Genomic DNA, 21913 nt, shown 5'->3' on the forward strand with positions numbered 1-21913 from the left:
CTGCGTGAATTTGCAAGCGAGGCTCACAGTGGTCTGAGAATCCTGGAAGTGAGAAGTCGAAGTAACTTGATCAGAAAAAGGGAATTTCAAAGACGGTCCATGAGGCAAGCTGGGTTCGGCAACTGTCGGGCAATAATCAGAAGCAGGAAGGGAGGTTCAGACAATCCAATAAACGTAGCCAAAAGGTCAGAATAACTTGTGGGCAGAAAATGAGCAGACGGGGAAAAAAAACAGACAGTCCGTATAAACAATGCCAAGGTCAAGGTACCAACAGGGACGTGGAAAATAACCAAACACTACAGAAGCTTAAAGTGACTCAACTAGAAGCGCTGAGTTGCTTCCTGAAACGAACTATATGCCAGTCATCATGTGATCGTGTATCGGCACGTGATCGTGTGCAGCGTTGCACTTGACCACGTCGAAAAGGAAGCCGGCCCAGTTTCCAGGGCAACCGAACACGCTCTGTGAAATGGGTTCTGGCTGTTAGAAACACCTGTTGAGCCAACGGCTTAGTGCATTTTCAGGGAGAGGTAAGATGCAATGTCCTGGTACGAGCGGTGCCATTGTCACGTGGAAAACGGAAACGTGAAGTCGGTATCCTAATATCACACTGTTTCCTGATACAGTGGAATACGTCTATTCGGCTGTAAAAAATAAGCATCTGCTACACATGATTGCATCTTCAATGGTAAAAAGTAGGTCTCACTGCCATCAGTCTGTTAGGACATCAGTGCCTAAGTGCAGGACGTAAGGTAAAAAGAAAGGGGGGGAACATGGTTCCTCTGCACTACTATCCTCAAGGGAGGTAATAGTGCTACACTAAAGAATAAATGGGCTACAGGGTCACTTGAACTGGTAGCCTAAGTGGCTAATGTGGAGAGTCAGGAGGAGGACGCGGACACTCTGAGGACATGGCTGGAGAGTTTTTATTAAAGTAAACTTAGAAGACCTAACTTTCCCTATCACTATTAGTGGTCCATGCCTATGTTACTAAGGTGCTCGTCAGTCATTCGTGAAAATCCAAAAGAATAAGTCTGCTTTCCAAAACTAACCTACCTGACCCTACCACTATGAAAACTGACTTATATTCAGATGAGGACTCCCTTCTCCTGAGGGTACTTCTAGTACCATACTGTAGGGTTCTTTATTAATACATGACTCTCAAATAGTCTCTCAGGATTTCTTGGATCAGTATCTGTGTTCAAATGGGCTATTGAGTTCCCTCTCCTCCTTGGAAGTCCCTTTTTGGGCTTATATATTCCTGGTTGCTGTTTCAGCATATCCTTGGAAGATACTATTGTTCAGGTAGGCTTTCCCTACAGGGCAATTAATACCTCAGTTTGCCCTGGCCCACTAGATTTTGTACTTGATTCAATTGAATAGTTCCTCTGAACCCTGGCTCATAATATTTTCTCCTTGATATTATGTTCTTCTTGCACAAAATCTCTAGCTGCTTTGTACTTTTCCCCACAGTATTGTTATCCACTGTTTGTTTCTCTTAGTATTCAGATTTTCAGTAATTATCTCCATTGTATCACAACATTTTAAGTTCATGGGTTTCAAGTTTGACTTTGCCTCTTTCCCGGGATATTGTTATCCACAGTTCTTTTCTTTCAGTATTAATTATTTCTCTTGTATCACAACAGTTTAATTTCATTTGCTTCAAGGTTAACTTTGTCTCATGATTTCTACTGAGCGTTCTTCAGAGACATTAAACAGCCTCTTGGGCTTGGTGAGGAATTGATCCTTAGAAGCTTTTTCCACATCTCTGCAATTTGCCCTGAAAAACAGATTTCAAATGAAGGTTCAAGCAAGAGCAGACATGTGACTTCATTTCCGGCATGATTAACAACTATTCACTACCTCCGATTCCAGGTACTCTTCTCATGCCAGGTGGTCTTTTTTATGCTCCATTTCTGGATTCCAATAAGTATCGGATTCCTTCCTCTTTCACCCGCTACAATTGGTTTTGCAGCTTTCTGCACTCCTATTTTTTCACCCAATATCACAATAGATTGTCCCCATTTCAAGTGCATGGTGAAGCAAAGAATTACAAAGCTCCAATGCACGTTATGATTTCCTTTTCCAGAGGAAGTCGAACATAATAGGGAGAATGAACCACAGAAACGTGCAATAGTGCGCCATGGGAAATTCCTTGAAATTATTTTCCTCCCGTGCATAAGAGCAAGTAGTCACACCACCTTTAAAAAGGTACATGCGGCTAGCACAGAAGGTTTACCGTTTTCAAGGACTGTGGTAGTCTTACGCAGCAACAGTGCTAATAGTTTCATATGGGGACCCTGAGAGGTTGTCTACTAGACTTGAGTGTCATTTCTGCAGGCTGTTAGGAAAGATTTTTTTAGCCACTTTTCCCCACATTGCCATCTTTGGAACCCCAAGTTATGTGCTGTGGCTTGAAACCTGTTCTGACTTTTGGAAGTAAGTAAAGTCTTTTTGCTTTATTTCCCTTGCTCAACTTGGTTTCCCTCTGCAAGATTTCTGTATTTTTTACTGTAGTGTTCGTCATCCTATTATAAACTTCTGCATGGGTACTTTGTCTCCCTTTTGCTTTCTTGCAACATTTAGATGAGCAAAGAGAGGGCTGGTAGCAGTGAACACAGTTGTATTCTATTTTTCAGTAGACCCCCAAGCATGTATTTTTCTTCTGCATAATGTTATTTTGAGTACCACAAACTCAAAATGGATCATACCATTTTGTTTTTGCTCTGTCCTTTGGCCAGCTTGTTCTTTGTCTTTCTTCCTCTCAAGGTCCAGAAATGCCTTGTATGGCATAGACTTGCGGGATCCACCTTGGAATCCTGCACAAAATGAGGCTGTGAGAGACCTGGCCAGAAAAAAGTTGGGACTGTCTGGTCCCAAACCACACTCCAGCCAGGTTATGTCTGTTGCAGGGCAGATGTATGGTTACTTCTTTGAATGATTTATGTCCTTGTCACTGGTTGGTAGGGGTATCCCCCCAGCCCGAATTTGGATTAAAGGGTGTCCTAGAGCCATTTCTCATATCAACCTTTGACCCAGAAGACTGCTGCTGTGGATGACCTGCATTTCAAAAGCAAGCCAAGTCTCTGTAAATTCAGGATCTCTTGCTGCGACCCTTGAGGACCCTCATCAGTGCTTCCATCCTCGGGCTCGTGGGAACAATCAATCCAGATCGCTGCCTGGAAAACCCACCAGCAGAAGCAGTCAGAAATGTACCGGGAGCATTCTATGGACTGCATAGCCTCTACAAAGGCCTCTCGGCTGTACCGGTTATTGTCCTGAGCTTTGCAAGTCATTGAATTGTGGCTGGAGATTATCTCTTCTGCTCTCCAGAATGAAGAGGGGCCTTACTAGAGATTAGTGTTCCTCGCTGCCAAGAATGTAGCATGACACACATTGATTAAGACCTCTCGGTCTCCTCTTGTTGCGGGACCTATGGTGGCTGCTGTCCTGAAGCGCCTGGGCCATCCTACATTTTTGAAACAGTCCCACTGGAGCACCGAACCGCGACGTCTAGCACAAACCAAGCCCGACTTCAGTCACTGCACCCGTAGCCCTTGGACCTCCATCAACGGGACTAATGCCAGAAGCAAGTGGCCAGTGTGATTGTCACACAGAACATTGGAGCATTGGTCATGAACATGCATATCTATTTTCTCACCCACTTCTCACCATAGGGACTTCATGGGTGTAAAGTCCACTTTTTAACTCTCCCTTGCCCGGTCATGATCAGTGGAGTTTTGGCCAGGGATCACCTCCCCACAGCCCCCGCTACCCTGCCAACGTAAGCCCTAGTGTAGTGGGAATGAGAGAGTACCCCTTTTACCTTTTACCTATCCTCTAAACTACAAAGGTGCTTTATTCTGCATTTGTATCCAACCTATTACCTTCTTCCAAAGCGGCATTTGTATCCAACCAATTGGTACTGCCAAAGATTTTTCTCAAGGGACTTTAAACACTTCCAGGCAAGTACCCGAGTTTGAAGCAGGAACTTTGACTTGGTTGAGGCACTAGGGCTACTTACTGAGGCACTAGGGCTACTTACCGGCTAGGGAAGGACTGCTGAATCCAAAGATGCCTCATCATTATAAAGCAGGCTATATGGTTACTGATTTAAATGCATGTTTTTCTCACTTTACTACTTACTGTTTTTCACGTTTCATTGAGTTAAACTGCTTTCACTAGTTTCAATTGTAAAGTGTGGGTGATCTCACTTTGAAATCACCAACTGTACAAATGTTTGCATCTATGTGTTTTAGGTATAACTGCTTTACTTTCACTTTACCTGCTTAGAGTTACCGGCTTAATAAATTGGTATATTGTTGTACTCCTATGTTGCCTATTTTATTCTAATGCTTTGTGTGTACTTAACTGTATTATTACACCATTCTACTATCACCTGAAACCTGCATTACTTCTCAGTCTACATTACCTTGATAGAGGTGGCTGGACCTAATCACCCTATCATTAACTAGGGTATCTTTTCAAAACACTAACATAGTGCTGGTTCTGAAACTCCAACATAATACTGGTGTAGAATACATGGTTTCTAAAGGATTCTGGAACGAAATACCTGTTCAACCCCATGAAACCCCAAGCATGGATGACTTGTGTCAAACCTTGGTCACCTCTTCTGTATTACCTTAGTAACCGTATCAGGTTTGAAAAGGGCTTCCAGCTCAGCCGGGTCTGTAGTTTCAGAACAGTATTACCTCTACAAGAAGTACTAACAGTAAAATGGAGGCCAGAGTGAGTCCAGCTTAATCAGGTTGTCAACCAGAAAGGGTTGGCAACATTAACACCAGCAATGAAAGACGTCTATTCAGAACTGCGATATGGAACCAAACTACCACCACTCCCTTACCTATGACCAATCCAACATTTTATGACCCACTACAAAAGTGAAAGTTGCCTACATTATCAGTGCCTTACTGAACATCAGCTAAAGAGACATCCTCTGAGCCAATACAGAGTAGAAAGCATAGGCACTCGCTAGATTTGCAAGGCACATCGCAAATGCTCAGTGTGAGTCAGTCACAGAGTACAAGACTGCTACAAGCAATCCATTTATTGAAGTAAGCCCTATCCTGACGAATTTCAAATGACCAATTGAAAAAATTGAATTGATAAAGAACACTCCTTGGAAGTGCCAAAGCATGTTAAAAGGCTCTCTGTGGTAGAAAAATAGTAGAGGTAAAGGCAACAAAACACTTTCCAGAACAGTTACGTTTTTCTACCCAGGGACAGCATGTGACAGTTAGATGCTCAAACTACAGGAACAGTGTCTGCACCTAAGAGGACAGCATATCTTTTAGAAATGCTGCCAGACCGAAATGTGTTACGAGTATGGACCATTTTATGATAATAAAGGGCAATTTAAGCGGTTTCTGTATAGTCAGTGTATGTTGGGTATCACCATGTCCTCTTTACAGGTCACCCTTTGCCCTCAATGCGAAACATCAGTGGCCTGTGGTAGCCAAGCGTATTTACTGTCAAATTAATACCATCGATTGCATGCCTTTCTTGTGGGCCCCTACAGCACTTTCCAGTGTAATAGGTGCCCATTGCTGTCTATGTGCTTGATGCATATACTGTGCCCTAGCTTTGGGGGATGATTTCTCAATGCTCGCGCAATGCCAATCTCTAGGTCACGCTCTTTACCTCAGAGATCCAGGTGCCATTGCCTCCTTGAGATGATGAAGACAGTTTTCTACACTCTCCTAAAATCATGGAGGCCACAAATACAACCACTGTGGTCACGAGTGAAACAAGTAGACTCTCAAGCACCCTGCAGAACAAGACAAAAAGAACACAAAAAGAAGTCAGACCCAATTGAGAGAGTTACTTATTTTCCTTAATAGTATGCAAACTCATTTTCTCACCACTTTCCCTTGAACAAGTAGAGGGCACAGTGCCAACAAACTCCATGAGTTAAATATTAGATCTGCATACTGTATGCATTAAGAAATTACAAATTACTTCAAGTTGACAGTTATTCTAATGGTGTTTCACTGCATCAATGCTCACTGGCATACTCATTCAGAAAACTTAAACCTGACTGAAGGGTGTGAAAATAGAAACAAATATTCTACAGGCACACATATATAAACCACAGATGCTACACATTTAGTGCGTGCAAAGGTGTTGATCTGACAGACACACAGACAGAAGCAGAGAAAGGGACGTGTACCTGACAAGCTTGGGCTTTGGGTGTACATTCCTCATGCGATACTTTGCAAGTCTCCTATTCAGGCAGTTGAATGTAGCTCCCAGGAGGCCCCCAATCACCCCCATAATGACGAAGAAAGCCAAGTCCACCACTGACCAAAGGTGGCATTTTTTATCAGAATCGGAGCACTGAGGGCGAGAGAAAGAGGGCAGCAGTGATGAAAAGGTGTGAGAACAGACAGGATCAGAGTGCACAGAATCCACAAAATGGGCACCTTATGACAATATGAAACGCAAACAGATCAAGGGGGTAATGAAACTCTATCACTTCTGCCACTTGCCAAGGGTCAAATATGAAAGGGAAGAGATACTCAAAGATAACTTAAAGACAGCCCGAAGTAATGTTGCACTCCTTTCCCCAGGTAGCATAGAGTGAAAGTAACAAATAAAGCAGTGTCAAAATCCACCAACAGCACAAACAGGGGGAGCCCCAAATAAAGTGGTGTACCTATCTCAGGCAGCAGTGTCAACGCCATGCCTATCCCCAGGCAAAACAGAAAACAGACTAAAGTAGTCCTCTACGTAAAGAAACACTGTCCCAGAGTTAACATGGTGTCCTTATCGTCCTGCAACAGTCAGCACATGAAGAAAGTTGGTCTCTCTAAAACCGGTAGCGAGGGAAGGCAGTAGTCAACTGGCCTCACTATTCATAAAAGGTCCAATGGGATTTCAAAGTATAGGGACCCTTTTACAATCGTTTAGGTAGTAAAAAAAGCTCCTTTGCCTTCACACTGTGGCAGTGCAGAGCCCCAGAGGCCTTTTCCAGCAAATTAACAAAACAGAGTGCAAAGCTAAAGAGAGGCAAGACCCCTTCTCAGGGGCAGTGCAATCATTTGAGACAACTCAACACAGGATGCTGCACCTACCTTGAATTCCCCAAAGTTGAGTAGGCCTGCCACCTGGAACGAACCCCAGCTTCCAAACTGAATTCCAGATCGAAAGAAATTTAATGTGAATGTGGCAGACATTGAGCAGAAGAGCTAGGAAAAGAGAGACACAAGCATTATACAGTACATCTCATTTGCCAACATTTTTACTGAAGAGTTCTTTGAGATGCCCATGCAACCAATGCACACTGTGGTAAAGGCACCAACACAGTGGATCAGGGTCCTTGTCCCTGATCTTGTAGAACTGCATGGTGGCATCAAATACTGTGCTTAGAAAGGTGGGCTGCTGTGCTTCTGGCAGCTTACAAAGAGGTTTTTGGTGCCATGGAGGTAAGAGATCCGCTTGGGACACCTCCATTAAAAATGAGTGCAGGTCAGTGAGCAAACATTTTGTTTTATTTACAATGGGATATTTCCCCCTGATCTACTTAGCATGTGCGGCCAAGCACAGCAATGTGCCAAACCAGTGATACAGAATCAAGGGGGAAGGTCTGCCGCTACCTTCAAAAGCCTCTAACCCCCCACCCCGAGAAGATTTGTAAAACAATGAGCTGATACTATGCATTGTAAAGCACAATTTCTGAGAAGGTCTGGGCAAAAAGTAATTCTATTTTCACTTGGTTCTCTAGGGTAATACATTACAAATTCCAGGAAGTGGATGCCACAACGGCAACAGCAAAAAGGAGTAGAATACAACATTTACATCATTCCTATGCCCATGCGAAGCACATTTTCTTGCTGCCTGGTCCCAAAAATATGCCGGTGTTGCAGCAGTAAAATTATGCCTTAAAGGTACAATAGTATGTCACTGTCGCCAGTGTGGGTCCTCCTATTCATAGTACAGGTACGGATCCCCACTCCCAAACAGACACATGCACACATCCCACATAGCATTCACCAAAACATGCAACCACTTTTTTCATTAAAAAAAATGACCCTTTCCATGGTGATGCCAGTGTCCTCACCCCCTCCAGTTCAGACTAATTCCCAGGACTGCATTCAGCCCACTTGCTGGCACAAGCAGCACTTGAGGCAGCACAATGCGACACACCGGCAGCAGGGTGCACCTATGCCACAGATGTCGTTCAACCCTGGGATGCAGCAGGGCAGGAGTGCATTCTTTTAAAAACAAAATCTGCTGCTGCCAATCCAATTACTCACCTCCAGTGGCCCTTAGCCCTAATGAAAGTGCAGGGCTAGGGGATTGGATATACTAAAATTTGGAAAATAGCATAAGACCATCCTGCACATATTTACAAACTGAAATGACAATGCTGCAATCAGTGGAAAGAAAGTGGACATCAGGGTGGTGCGTACCAGGCCAAGCATGGGATAAACGCTGCTGCTGGCCTGACATATGTTATCATTGCTTGGGTGTTGCGTTAGGATTTTCAGGACCACTCCTGTATAAGGTTCTGGGAAACTAACCTTAGTGAACCTGCAAAAGTTTCACACAAAAGTATTAACTTTGTCTTGATAAGGTGGACAAGCAGTTATTCAAAACTTAGGAAATCAGGGGTTTGGAGTATGGTACTGTTCAGATGGATTTCCAAAATCTGCCTTAAGGGTAGACTTTGGAGGTCAGCCTATTATGGTGAACAGGAAAGACACTGAAGTCTAGCCAAAACAATCAAGCTAGGTAGCAGAGCAGAAATCCTTTTACTCAGGAGGGGTGTTAGAGTGGTCTGTGGTACAATGAGACACACACACAGCACTCTAATAATTCAGTTAGACAGGTTAAGTACAATAATCCACAGTGATTTATTAGACCTTTACAATACACGCAAGCAATACAACCTCTAGTTAAGTATTGCCACACAACTACTAAAGACACCTTTATACATTAACTCATGTGAGTTCCGAGAAGAATTCTTACACTTTACCCTAAAGACAGTTAAGCAGTAATTTAGCAAGAGTTTAGCAGCAATAATTCAATAACTATATGTGGTAAAGTTAATAAGAAGATAGAAAAGCATTTGATTCAAAACCACTGAAATGCAGGTAAGTAATTAGATTCAGAAAACATAGTAGAGACCTGAGATGGAATGGTGACTAGGGGTCAAGAATCAGTAATTCCAAAAGATATACTTTTCAGAAATGGTTACTATGGGATTGGACAATGCCAGTGAGTGTGATGAGTTTAGTTTAGTTTATTATTTGTATAGCGCCGCCTGGCCCTGGGGCATCCAGGCGCTTAGCAAGGTTACATAGTTGCACAAAATGGTACAAAGCAGGCAATATAATAATAAGGACATTGTACAATCAGTTTCTCATATAGGCATATTTGTATAGATATATACAGGCAGTTGAACACGGATTGGATATAAGCATTTGTGGGGTAGGGGCGTATGTGATGATCTAGCATTTTTAGACTTATTTGGCAAGCAGCCATGCTTTGGCTCCGTGTCTGAAGCGGTGAAAGGAAGGTTCAGCTCTGAGATTGGTGGGAAGGGAGTTCCAAAGTTTTGAGGCGAGCACAGTGAAGCTTGTACCGCCTGCTTTTTGGAGCTTAAATCTGGGGATGTTTAAGATCTGTGTTTGGGTTTATCTGGTTAGGCGAGATGAGGTGTGGAATGTGAAGTTGTTCGAAAGGTATCTAGGTGCCTGGTTAAATAGACACGTGTGTGACAGAGTGTTTTGTATTCGATTCTTTGAGGTATGGATAGCCATTGAGTGGAGCGTCAAGCGTTAGAGATGTGCTCGTGTTTGGGTATGTTCAATGCTAATCTTAGTGCTCTGGCTAGAATAGTACAGTTAAGGGGTCAAGAGGTAAGGTCTACTCGCATTAATGAGCTTACATGTGTAAGCAGTGGCGGAGGAGATGGCGTTATTTGTCTAGTCAGTGTGAGGGAGGAATCAAGATAAATCTTAGTGCGTTATTTTGGATAACTTGGAGCTTGTTGATGTTCCTTTGGCTGGTGCCCATGTATAGAGCGTTGCAGTAGTCGACTTTTGAAAGTACTAGTGCTCTGGCTAGCATAGTACAGTTAAGGGGTCAAGAGGTAAGGTCTACTCGCATTAATGAGCTTACATGTGTAAGCAGTGGCGGAGGAGATGGCGTTGATTTGTCTAGTCAATGTGAGGGAGGAATCGAGATAAATCCCCAGAGTTCCAAAAATTAGGGAAAGTTCAGGTAAGTAACTATCAATCCCACTATACTAGGGAAGGCTCAGGAGGTGATCCATAACCAGACCACCACCAATCCAAGTCCAGAAAGAGAAGGATAGGGCCAGGACTTTACGCACATGTAACCCTGTGGAGGAAGGTGAGTAAGGGGTGGGGGGTTGGGGAGGAAAACAGCTGTTAACTTACCCCCTCTTACTCCGATTTTCCCAGAGGCCCCTTCAGGGGTTCCAGAATCTGTTCCACGTACTTCTGAGCTTGGTGTGAGAAACCAAAGGGTGTCTTATCTACTAGATCCCGGGGATCGATCTCTCTCTCTCAGGTGGCCAGGGCACGGCCATCACGTTTTTTGGATCCAGACCCTGGGGCTGGACCAGTGCGGGAGGATCACCTGGGTGAGGCAACCGAAGGTAAAACGCCGTATTCCCCCGCTTTCCCGTTCCCATATCTCATCCTATTTTATAGGATTCTCTGATGTCCCAACTACCCGACGCCTCCTGCCTTCTGCACAAACACTGGGCCGAGGAAGAGGGTGACAGAGTAAAGAAGCTAGCCCTTACATATCTCATTGGACATGTCCCGCTAATCGGGTCAGACAAAGTCAGGCACTTGACATTAATCACATACATCTGATACCCATTAGCTCTCCCCACACGGATAAAAGGCGGAAAATAGAGACACACTCTGAGCAAGGTGGAACAAGAGAAGGAGCAGAACTTCCGGCACCAAAGCAGATCTACTGAAGCAGAGCGACCGATCAAGGGACTAGAGCAAAGGGTAAAGAAAACCTAAAGTTCCCTGCAGAAGGTTGTTGCCTCCGGGAGGCCGTGAGGGAGATGCAGAGGAAGCCAAATCGCAAACAAGAAGAAGATTGCATTGTGTTATAAGGGCACCAGCGACCCTCCCGAGTGAACAACAGAGTTGGGGGGCGAGGCCAAGCCTGTGGTATTAACCTTGACTCATGAACATATGGATGGAATTGAATCCTTGCATGTTAAAGTGGGTATGAATGCTGAATCCACCGTGAACCTTTTGCTGATATACCGACCACCTTCTAATTATCTGCTTCCCATTTTAAAGCCTAATTCGCGCTTCATACTTCTGGGAGATTTTAATTATTGGTTTGGTCACGTGGATGACCCTTTAGCAGCCGATTTGCAACAGGCACTCCTTGATCTGGGCTTTGAACAGAAAATGCATGTGCCGACTCACCCGATGGGTCACACTCTGGATTGGTTGTCTATTGCCAATGTTCTTTGTCAAGATATTAATATTTTACCCAGACCCTGGTCAGATCACACCTTCGTGCACTTCACCATTGCAGTTGCGTTCCCCTCCAAATGTAAGATGAAGACTTCTGGCACTATATTGGCTCAAACCTCTACTGGATCATGCAATTAACTTTGCAGACTCAGCTATCACGGAGGCAATGTCCATCGGCTTGACAGATAATATCGATCGCATTGCCAATTCCCTGGCTCCTCTGAAGCAACAAAAAAAACTCCTGGGACAATAAAAGTAAACTTTTGTTTTCCAGTGAGCTTCGAAAACACAACTCAACCACTCAGAAGTTGTTCTACAGTTGGAAATCTAATTCTCTGTGTCTGGGGTTGCTGTTGGTACTCTTGTTCAGAGGAGAATTGCCTAGCATTTCGGTGCTGGACTGCCCCAGGGCAGGACAAAGACTGATATGTTTGGGATATTTCTTCTCTGTGAAAGATAGTGCGCTAATGACTCTGGGTAAGTCTCTCGTAACCAGGACTAATGTCTGGCAGAGGGACTCCCAGGAACCCCCCCAACCGCTTGTTAATTTGGAAATCTAATTCTTGCCCTTCTTCTTTGGCACTCTAGAAATCCGCTGCTAAAGCTTATAAGCTAGCGATAGTGGATGCAAAGAAGAGTTTTCATGACTCCAGAATTCAAAAGGCAAATTCTGACGTCGAGGAACTTTTTAGAATATTAAAAGAACACAAGCCTATGCCGCCGCCATTGGCTCTTTCTCTAACAAAGAATGCAAATTGGTATCAGCAGATTCAAGACACAATGCAAAACAAACTAATAGGCATTAGAGAAGATATTGCCTCGAAGAAAGATTTCCGTACCATCTCCGGAAGGTAGCAGGCTTAAGCCCTTTGTCAGATGCTCTTCGATTCCGTTATTTAACTTCCGCCCTACTTCGGTGGAGGTACTCTCGAAGATGGTTGTGCAACTGAAGGCAACCAGTTGTCAGGGTGATCCATGTTCATCTTTGATCATTAAGTCCTGCCCCCCGGCACTTCTGGGGGCGATCTGTAAATTTGTGAATTCTTCCTTGCTAGAGGGTCATGTCCCTGACAATCTAAAACAAGCCTGGGTTACCCCCATTTTGAAAAAAACCTGGGCTTGCCTTGGACAACCAGCCGAATTAAAGGCCCATAACAAATACGCCTTTTTTGTTAAAAATTCTACACCGTGTTGCCTATTCTCAGATCTCTCAGCATTTGAACCAGTTCCCTATCCTGAACCGTTATCAATCAGGTTTTAGACCGGGTTAAGGGACCGAGACTTCCCTATTGGAACTGAAATCTAGACTTCTTGGGCACATGAATAAAGGGGTGATTTCCCTTGTAGTTTCTCTGGACCCATCAGCTGTGTTTGATGTGGTCGACCACTCCCTTCCTGTAGGCAGAATGGTCGAGGTGACCAACTTCTCTCCTTCTTATGGCGTTATGGATTCGATCTTATTTAGAAAATGGGCAAAGCAGGGTCTGTCTTGAAGAGGCGGCATCCTCTCCTATTCCAGTGCTTGTTGGGGTATCACAGGGTGCGAGTTCATCCCCTTGCTTTTACAACATCATTATGGTCCCCTTCTTTGCATTTCTTGAGCAGGAAGGAGTTTTATTCTCTAACTACACTGATGATAATCATTGTATCATCCAGTTAACAGGCATCCATACCCAAGATGAATTAGAACTTAATAGAATCTTTGAAAAAAAGAAGTTTGCAACCAAAAAAAGCCATGTCCCTGGCGACAGCTTATTGTAATGTGGTGTCTTATTTAATGATGAATAGTTGTCTGCACGAGTGATCCTCAAATCCTTGTGTGGCTGCTACACAGAAACAACTGAACAATATATTGATATGAGGGATGACAATGCATTACTTACCGTAAAAGCATTTCTGATGGTTGTATCTGCTTAGATTCACATGCTGTGCATAGGTCCGACATCCAGTGGTCACTGCGGAGTATTGCATTTTGTTTTTCGTAGTCGAAAAAGGGGACGTCGACAAGGCGTGTCTGTAACACTATCCCTATAGTGACGTGCGTTGTACCCACAATCCCTCACGCGTCGAGGTCCCTCTGTTTGTATTTTTCTGCCCTGAGGGAGCCTTCTAGACGTGAGTGAGTACAGAAAAGAGAGAAATATAGAAAAGGATGTCTGTGTTCCTTCCATCCGAGCGGGGAGGAAGGGTGGGCGCATGTGAATCTAAGCAGATACAACCATCAGAAATGCTTTTACGGTAAGTAATGCATTGTCTTCTGATGTTTGTTAATCTGCTTAGAATCACATGCTGTGCATAGACTAGCGAGCAGTACCCGGAGTTGGCGGTGAGTTATGAGAAGGAACAGTAGAGAACAGATGTCTTAATACTGCCTGTCCCACCTGGGAGTCAGATCTAGAGTGTGCATCTAGACAGTAGTGTTTTGTAAAGGTGTGCACAGAACTCCAGGTAGCCGCTTTGCAGATGGACTCAAGGGGAACATTTGCAATGAACGCTATGGAAGCCCCAGTGCCTCGAGTGGAATGTGCTCTTGGCTTGAAGGGTAGTTCTCTCTTAGCAAGAGTGTAACAGAGAGTGATGCATTGAACAATCCATCTAGATATAGTGGACTTTGAAACTGCATCTCCTTCTCTTCCTGCTGCCACAGAGACAAAGAACTGATTAGTCTTTCTCAGTGGTCTGGTTCTTTCCATGTAGAACATGACAGCTCTGCGTACATCTAGAGTATGCAGACTTTTTTCTCCCAAGCTGGAAGGGTTTTGAAAGAACGTTGGTAGTTCTATTGACTGGTTTACATGAAATTTCGAGATGAATTTTGGTGCAAACCTTGGGTGTGTGCGTAGAACCACCTTATCCTTGTGAACTGTTACGAAGGGGTCTAGTACAGAAAGAGCCTGTAGTTCACTTACTCTCCTAATGGAGGTGATAGCTATTAGGAAAGCAGTCTTAAGAGTGAGGTCTTTAAGAGTTGCCTTGTGCATGGGTTCGAAAGGAGAGCCCATGAGTCTAGAAAGTACCACATTTAAGTCCCATCCGGGAGCTGGGTTAGCTATCGGAGGGTGTATTCTCTTTACCCCCTCCATGAAGGCCTTGATAACTGGTATCTTCCACCATGACACTTTAAGTTGGGAAGTGGTGTATGCAGAAAGTGCCGCTAGGTGGACTTTAATGGAATTGAACACTAGACCTGAATCCAGTAAATGGGTCAAGTACAGAACAATGTTAGTGGGAGAGCAGTCAACCGGGTTGATGCTCTTACCTCTACACCAGATGACAAATCTTTTCCACTTGCTAGAATAGCAGTGGCGAGTATTAGGTTTTCTGGCTTCCCAGAGGATGTCCATACATCTCTGCGGGAGTTGTAAATGTCCAAATTTTATGATCTCAAGAGCCAGGCTGCTAAGTTCATGGTCTGAGGGCATGGATGCAGTGTCCTGCCCTTGTCCTGTGACAGCATGTTGTACGGGCAGGGAAGTTTCACTGGGGGAGATAGGGACATCTCCATCAAGTGAGCGAACCATGGCTGCCGGGCCCACATTGGGGCCACTAGTATCATGGTAACCTGCTCCTGGTGCATCTTGTGCACCACTTTGTTGAGAAGGGGAGTCGGGGGAAAGGCGTAAACAAATTTCCCTGACCATTGAATCGACAGACCGTTCCCCTTGGACTGGTTCTGGGGGTACGTGGAGGCGTAACCTTGGCATTGTGAGTTCTCCATAGTTGCGAACAGGTCTATTTCCGGGAATCCCCATTGCGTGAAGACGTCTAAGACGATGTCTTCGTGCAATTGCCATTCGTACTCTTCGGGCAGGGGGAAGTCTCTGCTGAGTTTGTCTGCTAGCAGATTGAGTTCCCCTGGTACATGTTGTGATAGTAGGAACATGTTGTGTTTGAGAGCCCACTTCCATATTTCTGGGACAGCTTGGACAGTCCTAGATAGTGTGTGCCCCCTTGCTTGTTGAGGTAGTACATGGCTGTGGTGCTGTCTGTGAGGACCATCACTGTCTTTCCTTGTAGGTGTTCCTGAAAGGCTTTCAGTGCCTTGAACACCGCTAGTAGTTCCAGCAGGTTTATATGCTTGGATGCTAAGCTCGGAGTCCACGGCCGTGAGCAGTCTGATGGGATAAGTGAGCCCCCCATCCTGTGAGTGATGCGTCTGTGGTTAGAGTGGCTTCCACTGCGGGTGTGGCAAAAGTTTTCCCTAATAACAGGTTTTCTTTTGTCCACCACCGTAGCGAGAGAACCAAGGCCTGCGAGACCACCACTAGATCGTCCCATTGTCCGCTGGCCTGACACCACTGGCTGTAGAGCCACTCTTGCATTGGGCGCATGCGCAGGTGCGCGTGAGGTACCAAATAAATGCATGACACCATCATCCCTAGCAAGCGCATTGCTTTGCGTACCGTCACCTCTCGACCTGCCACATAGTGGGGGATCTGAAACAGCAGTTTTGGACCCTCTCGTTGGAGGGGAAGACGAGGCCGTCCTTTGTTCGAATTAGAGCCCCTAGGAATTGTTTGATTTGGCTGGGGTTTAAGCTGGACTTCTTTTCGTTGATGGAGAAGCCCAGTTGGGACAAAAGGTCTACGGTCTTTTGGGTATTGGAGAAGCATGTTTCGTAAGAATCCCCTGTTATGAGCCAGTCGTCGAGGTAAGGGTATACCGGGATGGATAACCTGCGCAGGTGGGCCGCTGCCACTGCCAGTACTTTCGTGAATACCCTTGGTGCAGATGCTATCCCGAAGGGTAGTACTCTGAACTGGTAGTGTTTGTTCTCGAACCTGAGGTATTTTCTGTGCGCTGGCAACATTAAAATATGAAAGTATACATCTTTCATGTCTAGTGTTGTCATGTAATCCCCTTGTGATAACAGTGGGATTACTTCCTGCAAGGTCACCATACGAAACTTTCGGGGTTTGACAAACTTGTTCGCTGGGCGCAGATCTAATACAGGGTGCATGGTTAAGTCCTTTTTGGGTACAAGGAAGTACACTGAATAAATACCTTCTGTTACCTGAGATAGGGGGACAGCCTCTATAGCTTCTTTTTTCAGTAGCTCTTCTACTTCTTGAAGAAGAATGGTGAGGTGTTCCGGTGTCATGCGTCGGTTCCGTGGGGGTCTGTACTTCGGGGAACCGTTGAATTCGATGCAGTATCCGTGGGCTATGGTGGATAATACCCAGTGGTCTGACGATATTCCCTCCCATGCTGATAGGTACGATGTTAGCCGGCCCCCGACCGGTGATGCATGGGAGGGGACCCGAATCTTCGGGTCATTTGTTGGTATTGGGCGGGGAACCTTTGGGGCTGGAGCCGCAACCTCTTCCTTTGCCACGGCGTTGGCCTCTTTGACTGAACTGGGTGTTGTTACCCTGGTTAGAGGGCCAGTTGGTAGCAGAGTAAAATTGCTGTTGGTTTTGCTGCTGGCGTTGGCCACGAAAGGAGCGTCTATTGCCATAGCCGCGTCTGTTAGGGGGCCTAGAAATTTGGTCAAGAGTCTTGATGGTATCAAACTCTTTCTTCGCATGTTCTAGGGCCTCATCAACTGCTTTCCTAAACAGATGTGTTTGTTCTATGGGCTTATTTATCAGGGAAGCCTGGGTTTCCGGCTTAAATCCCGAATTGCGCAGCCAGACATGGCGTTTGAGAAGTATTCCCTGAACCAGGGAACGGCCAGCCGTCTCTGCAGCATCTAAGGAGTTCTTTACGATGCCCTGGTTTACAAGAGTTCCCTCTGAGATTATAGGTAACAGGCGTGAACGCAGGGGTTCTGGTGTGTCCTCTGCTTCGCTGCGCAGCTTGCTCCACTGTGCATCTGCGTAGCTAGCTAGTAGGGAATTGTTATTTGCAATCCTAGTTGAGAAGGCGGCGGAGGTCGTGATTCTCTTCCCAAGTGCATAGAGCTTCTTGCCCTCTTTGTCAGGTGGTGCCTCACTAGTGGATAGTGGTACCCCCGCTCTTTTTCTTGTATTAGTAACTACGAGGGAGTCCGGAATAGAATGTCCTCTGATGTACAAAGGGTCAGAGGACGAAGGGCTGAAGAGCTTTTCTATCCGAGGGTTGACCCCTCTGACTAAGGCAGGATTGGAAAGGGAAGGAGTTATTCTTCTCTTTATAGAAGCCAGGAGCGGAATAGACTGACTTACAGGGGCTTTTTCTTTAATAACTTTCTCTACAAAGTCTATGTCAGGAAGAGTTTCCCCTGTGTCTATTTCAAAATGCGCTGCTGCCTTGCGCAATAGTGCATTAAGTGAAGGTTGCTCATCTATGGGAGAGGTGTTTCCAATAGGTAAATCCTTGGGAGGAGAAGGGTGAAAGACATCAGGGTCTGAGTGCACTGATGGGGATTGCCAAGGCTGCACTGATGGGGATTGCCAGGGCTGCGAGGTAGCTGTATCTTCTTCAAAAGCTCCTGCACTAGTGTAAGGATCTTCTTCAAACCCCTCTTCCTCATGTTCTTCCTCTCCACCCAAACACTCCTCATCTTCCTGGAGGTATTGCTCCTCTTCAGTGAGGTCATATATGTCTGTAGAAGGGGGAAACAGCCTCGGAATCTTGACCCTAGGGTCATCCTGGGGCCATTCTCTTGGTCTTTTGTGTGTGGGTGGGTTTTGGCTTCCCAAAAACCTTTCCATTTTCTCCATACAAGAATGGAGTCTTTCAAGGGTCTCATGGGGGACCCCTGAATAGTCTAGAGGGGGGAAATCAGTGTTTTCACCTTCAAAACGCTTAGAACGCTCCCACAACGTCGAGGAAAGGTTTCCGTCGCCCTCTGAAAAGCCCTCCGGTAGTTCAGAAGTGCCCTTAGATGAAGGCAGTTTCTGGCTACTCTTGTGCTTTTTCGGCGTTTCTATAGCTTTTTGTGCGGTATTCGACGTTTGTTTCGTCGTCCGCTTACGTTTTTCTTCGGAAACAATTCTCGCCAGGCTCTCGACAACGAGTTTGTCAGTAGAGGGCTCTGGTGTCGACGTTGCCTGTGTTACGTGTTGTTCCTCGACGGCCGCTCTATGGAGCGTTACGTCGGATGATTTTGAGGTAGCGCCCGTGTTTGATGAAAGCCCAATCGCTGGTCGCGGCTGCGTTTGCGGGTGGGGCTTGAGGCCCTTACGGTCTGAGGTAGACGCCGGAGTGCCCTGCGTCCCCTTCGGCGCTGATGGATCCTTCGTCTTCGACGAAGAAGAGCCGTGGGTTGTGTGCTTAGGCCTATGGGGTCTATGTGCGTCCTTGTCGCCGGGGTGTTCATCCCCATAAGCAGGGCGTGAGCTGAGCCCGTCGGGGCCGGGGACGGACGTCGAGGAGCGCGAGCGCTCCTTCTGGGGGTTAATGACTTCCATACGGACGTCGAGTTATCACCCTCCTCGTCACTTTCTGTAACAGCGGCGGCGGGTGAGGAAACTGACTTCGACATAGCGTAGTCCGCCCACCTCTTAACTTTTCGTTCTTTAAGAGTTCTTGGTTTCAAGAGCTTACAGGCCGCGCAGCTGTCCTCCTTATGATCGAGGGGCAAGCAACGATTACAGAGCTTGTGTTTATCCTTCCAAGTGTATTTGCCCCTACAGCGTGGGCAAAACTTAAAAGGGGTCCTCTCCATAGCTGAGGCAATAATAACTGGTGATAACAACCCCAAAGGAAAGATAGGGGAGAAAGAAAGACATTCTCAAAGAGAAGATAAAAGTTCGAACCCCCACTCTCCCTAATGTATGTTGGCCGGCGAGGCCAGGCCACGTGTTCGGCAGCGCCGAAGGATCTCCTCCGTCTCTTCCCCTCCGTCGAAAACTTGCTCGGCGGAGAAACAGCTTCACAGCTAACGTCGAGGGGAGGGATCTTTAACAATATAATAAGTATAATTAAGGACCGAGGTCCGTAGTAAGTATTTGCAATGTCTCTCTAGGAGCTCCGCGTAAGGTGACCAGAAGCTGGGCGGAAAAAAACAATCTGAGGGACCTCGACGCGTGAGGGATTGTGGGTACAACGCACGTCACTATAGGGATAATGTTACAGACACGCCTTGTCGACGTCCCCTTTTTCGACTACGAAAAACAAAATGCAATACTCGGCAGTGACCACTGGATGTCGGACCTATGCACAGCATGTGATTCTAAGCAGATTAACAAACATCAGAAAAAGTGTTACTCAAATGCGCCAACTGCAAGTTAGATTTGTTGCGGTGAGTCTTCAAAAAATAAATGGCCGCTATAATGTTACGCAACGCGGTGACGTCATCACGTGGCGCGCAGCGCGATGACGTCATTGCGCCTCGCGCGAGGTATAAATACAGCATTGTGCAGCAGAATTGATGTGAAAGCATCCGGCAGCATTCTGCACAGGACCAGAAAGGACGTTCATTTAAGGACCATAAACCAATTAGAAACTGAGGTAATATTACTTCGACCCTAACTAGCAGCATAAATGTTGGAAAGACAACTTTTCCAAGCCTTTTTTCTATTTGAGTTCTCTGATCTGGGAAAACCTTCCCATTTCTAAAAAAAAAAGCCTTCTCTATTTAACAGAACCAATGACCGCCTGTAAACTGACTGCATTAAATCACCATAAAAAGAAACAGAGTATCGGCAAAAAAATTGTATTTAATCAAGAAGTACTTGGTAAAAGTGCACGCACCAAACACAAGGGGTGCATGAAGGAACATAATAGGGTGAGTCGAGAAATGATGCATTATTCTATAAAATCAAGATATTTATATTTAAACAATATTTCTGACTAATTTTTTCTTTTATTCTTCTTTTTCCTTTTCTTTGTTTTTTCAAAACAATGCGTATTAATGCAGAACTTGCTCTCCTGATGAACCATTGTAAACTAACAATGGGGAAAACACGTGTCGAGTAGGAACTAGAGTAGGAACTAAGATAACTTGACAAAAAACTCTGTTGACAGCAAAATTTCTTCTTTATTTTTGAGTGTGCAGAAAACACTTGTATTGAACAACATAAACATGTAATGGTAACATGTGAGAACTTATAATAAATCATATTACGGAAATCTACATTGAAGACTTTCTTTGTTAACTGGATTATTTTTTGAAGACTCACCGCAACAAATCTAACTTGCAGTTGGCGCATTTGAGTAACACTTTATCCCTCATAGCAATATATTGTTCAGTTAATAGAATCTTTGGCTTGATGGAGAAATGGATTATGGGCAACAATCTTGCCTTGAAGAGAGGAAAAATAGAGCTCATGATCGTAGGTAGCTCGGCCACATTAGCTAAACTGGAATCTGCCTACAAGTCTTTTTTACTTGGGGATACCAAAATCGGGCCACAATCTAAATTAAACATTTTGGGAGTCGTCTTGGGTCAGTTTCTGAACATGAAGGCTTATGTGGGCAGCATTGTCTCGGGAGCAGTCCACTTTGTCAAACTACTGTTGCATCTTAGACCATTCATCTCCCAAGTAAATGCAGAATCGATTACAAGAGCAATTATAGGGTCTAAAATCGATTGTTGTAGTAGCCTTTTAGTTGGACTTGGAAAGGTAGACACCAATGGACTTCAAGTCATACAGAATGGGGCAGTCAGAGTGGTCATCGGCTTATCTCGCCTTCACCATGTCTCTAAAGCCAGACGTTCTTTGCACTGGCTTCCTGTAGAGGCACGAGCCAGGTTTAGACTGTTGGTTATTACTTTTAAATGCAGACAGTGTCTTATGCCACCTTACCTGCAAGACCTTATCATAGAGAAGGTCGACGGCAGGACTCTTAGGTCCGGTAATCATAATGACCGTTTTCTCCCCATAAGTAGAACGAAGAAAGTAGAAAATTGAGTCTTTTACATGGCGGCAACCAAGTCTTGGAACCGGTTACCTTTAGCTCTCCGAAGTCAGACCTCCTTAATGGTCTTTAAGAAAGGACTGAAGACCTGGCTGTTTTCTTGAATAGCGCATGAGAGGCATATGACGTTGTATGGTTAGCCTAGTCTGGAGCGTCTCTAGTTTTTCTGTTTTTCTGTTATTTTGCCTTGTCTGCACCCTAATGCCTGAGGTTCAAAGGCTGCGCATTACAAATATTTTAAAGTAAAGTAAAAGTAAAGTGAATTAAAACCATAAAGACAAGAAAGGAATGCACACAGCCGGTGAGTTGGCGAGCGACGTGAAAGGCTGGTGTGTGCTAAGGAGAGATTGAAGTTGCAACAGTACATCTCATGATTGAAGGCTGCATGCGCGTGGATGAGACGAGAAGGAAGGCAGACCTGTGGTGAAGTTTAACATTACTGATAACTGTGAAGCCAGTAATACTGAGTAGCGGAGTGGTCTGGGGAAAGGAAGTAGCCCACTCGAAAGTCTCAGTTAAAGGTGAAATCTTTTGTTATAAAGCGAGCAAGTGAATAAACTTTAAAATGCGTAATGGTCTGCGTAGGTCTGCGTAATGGTCAAGATTAACCCCAGCAAAAGGGGACG

The 21913-nt window shown here is 45.2% G+C and overlaps 1 protein-coding gene across 1 annotated transcript in view; it reads right to left on the minus strand.

Annotated features, from left to right (window-relative positions):
* CLCN6 (chloride voltage-gated channel 6) overlaps positions 1–21913 on the minus strand; it is a 510100-nt gene that overhangs the window by 273487 nt on the left and 214700 nt on the right. The window contains exons 11-13 of the mRNA XM_069609912.1: positions 7095–7208; positions 6191–6357; positions 5662–5788 (exon numbers count right to left, since the gene is read on the minus strand). Coding sequence (XP_069466013.1) covers positions 5662–5788; positions 6191–6357; positions 7095–7208 — 408 coding nt within the window. The remainder of the gene's footprint in view (positions 1–5661; positions 5789–6190; positions 6358–7094; positions 7209–21913) is intronic.

Source organism: Ambystoma mexicanum, chromosome 8 (genome assembly GCF_040938575.1).
Source record: "Ambystoma mexicanum isolate Mex_15411 chromosome 8, UKY_AmexF1_1, whole genome shotgun sequence".
NCBI lineage: Eukaryota > Metazoa > Chordata > Amphibia > Caudata > Ambystomatidae > Ambystoma > Ambystoma mexicanum.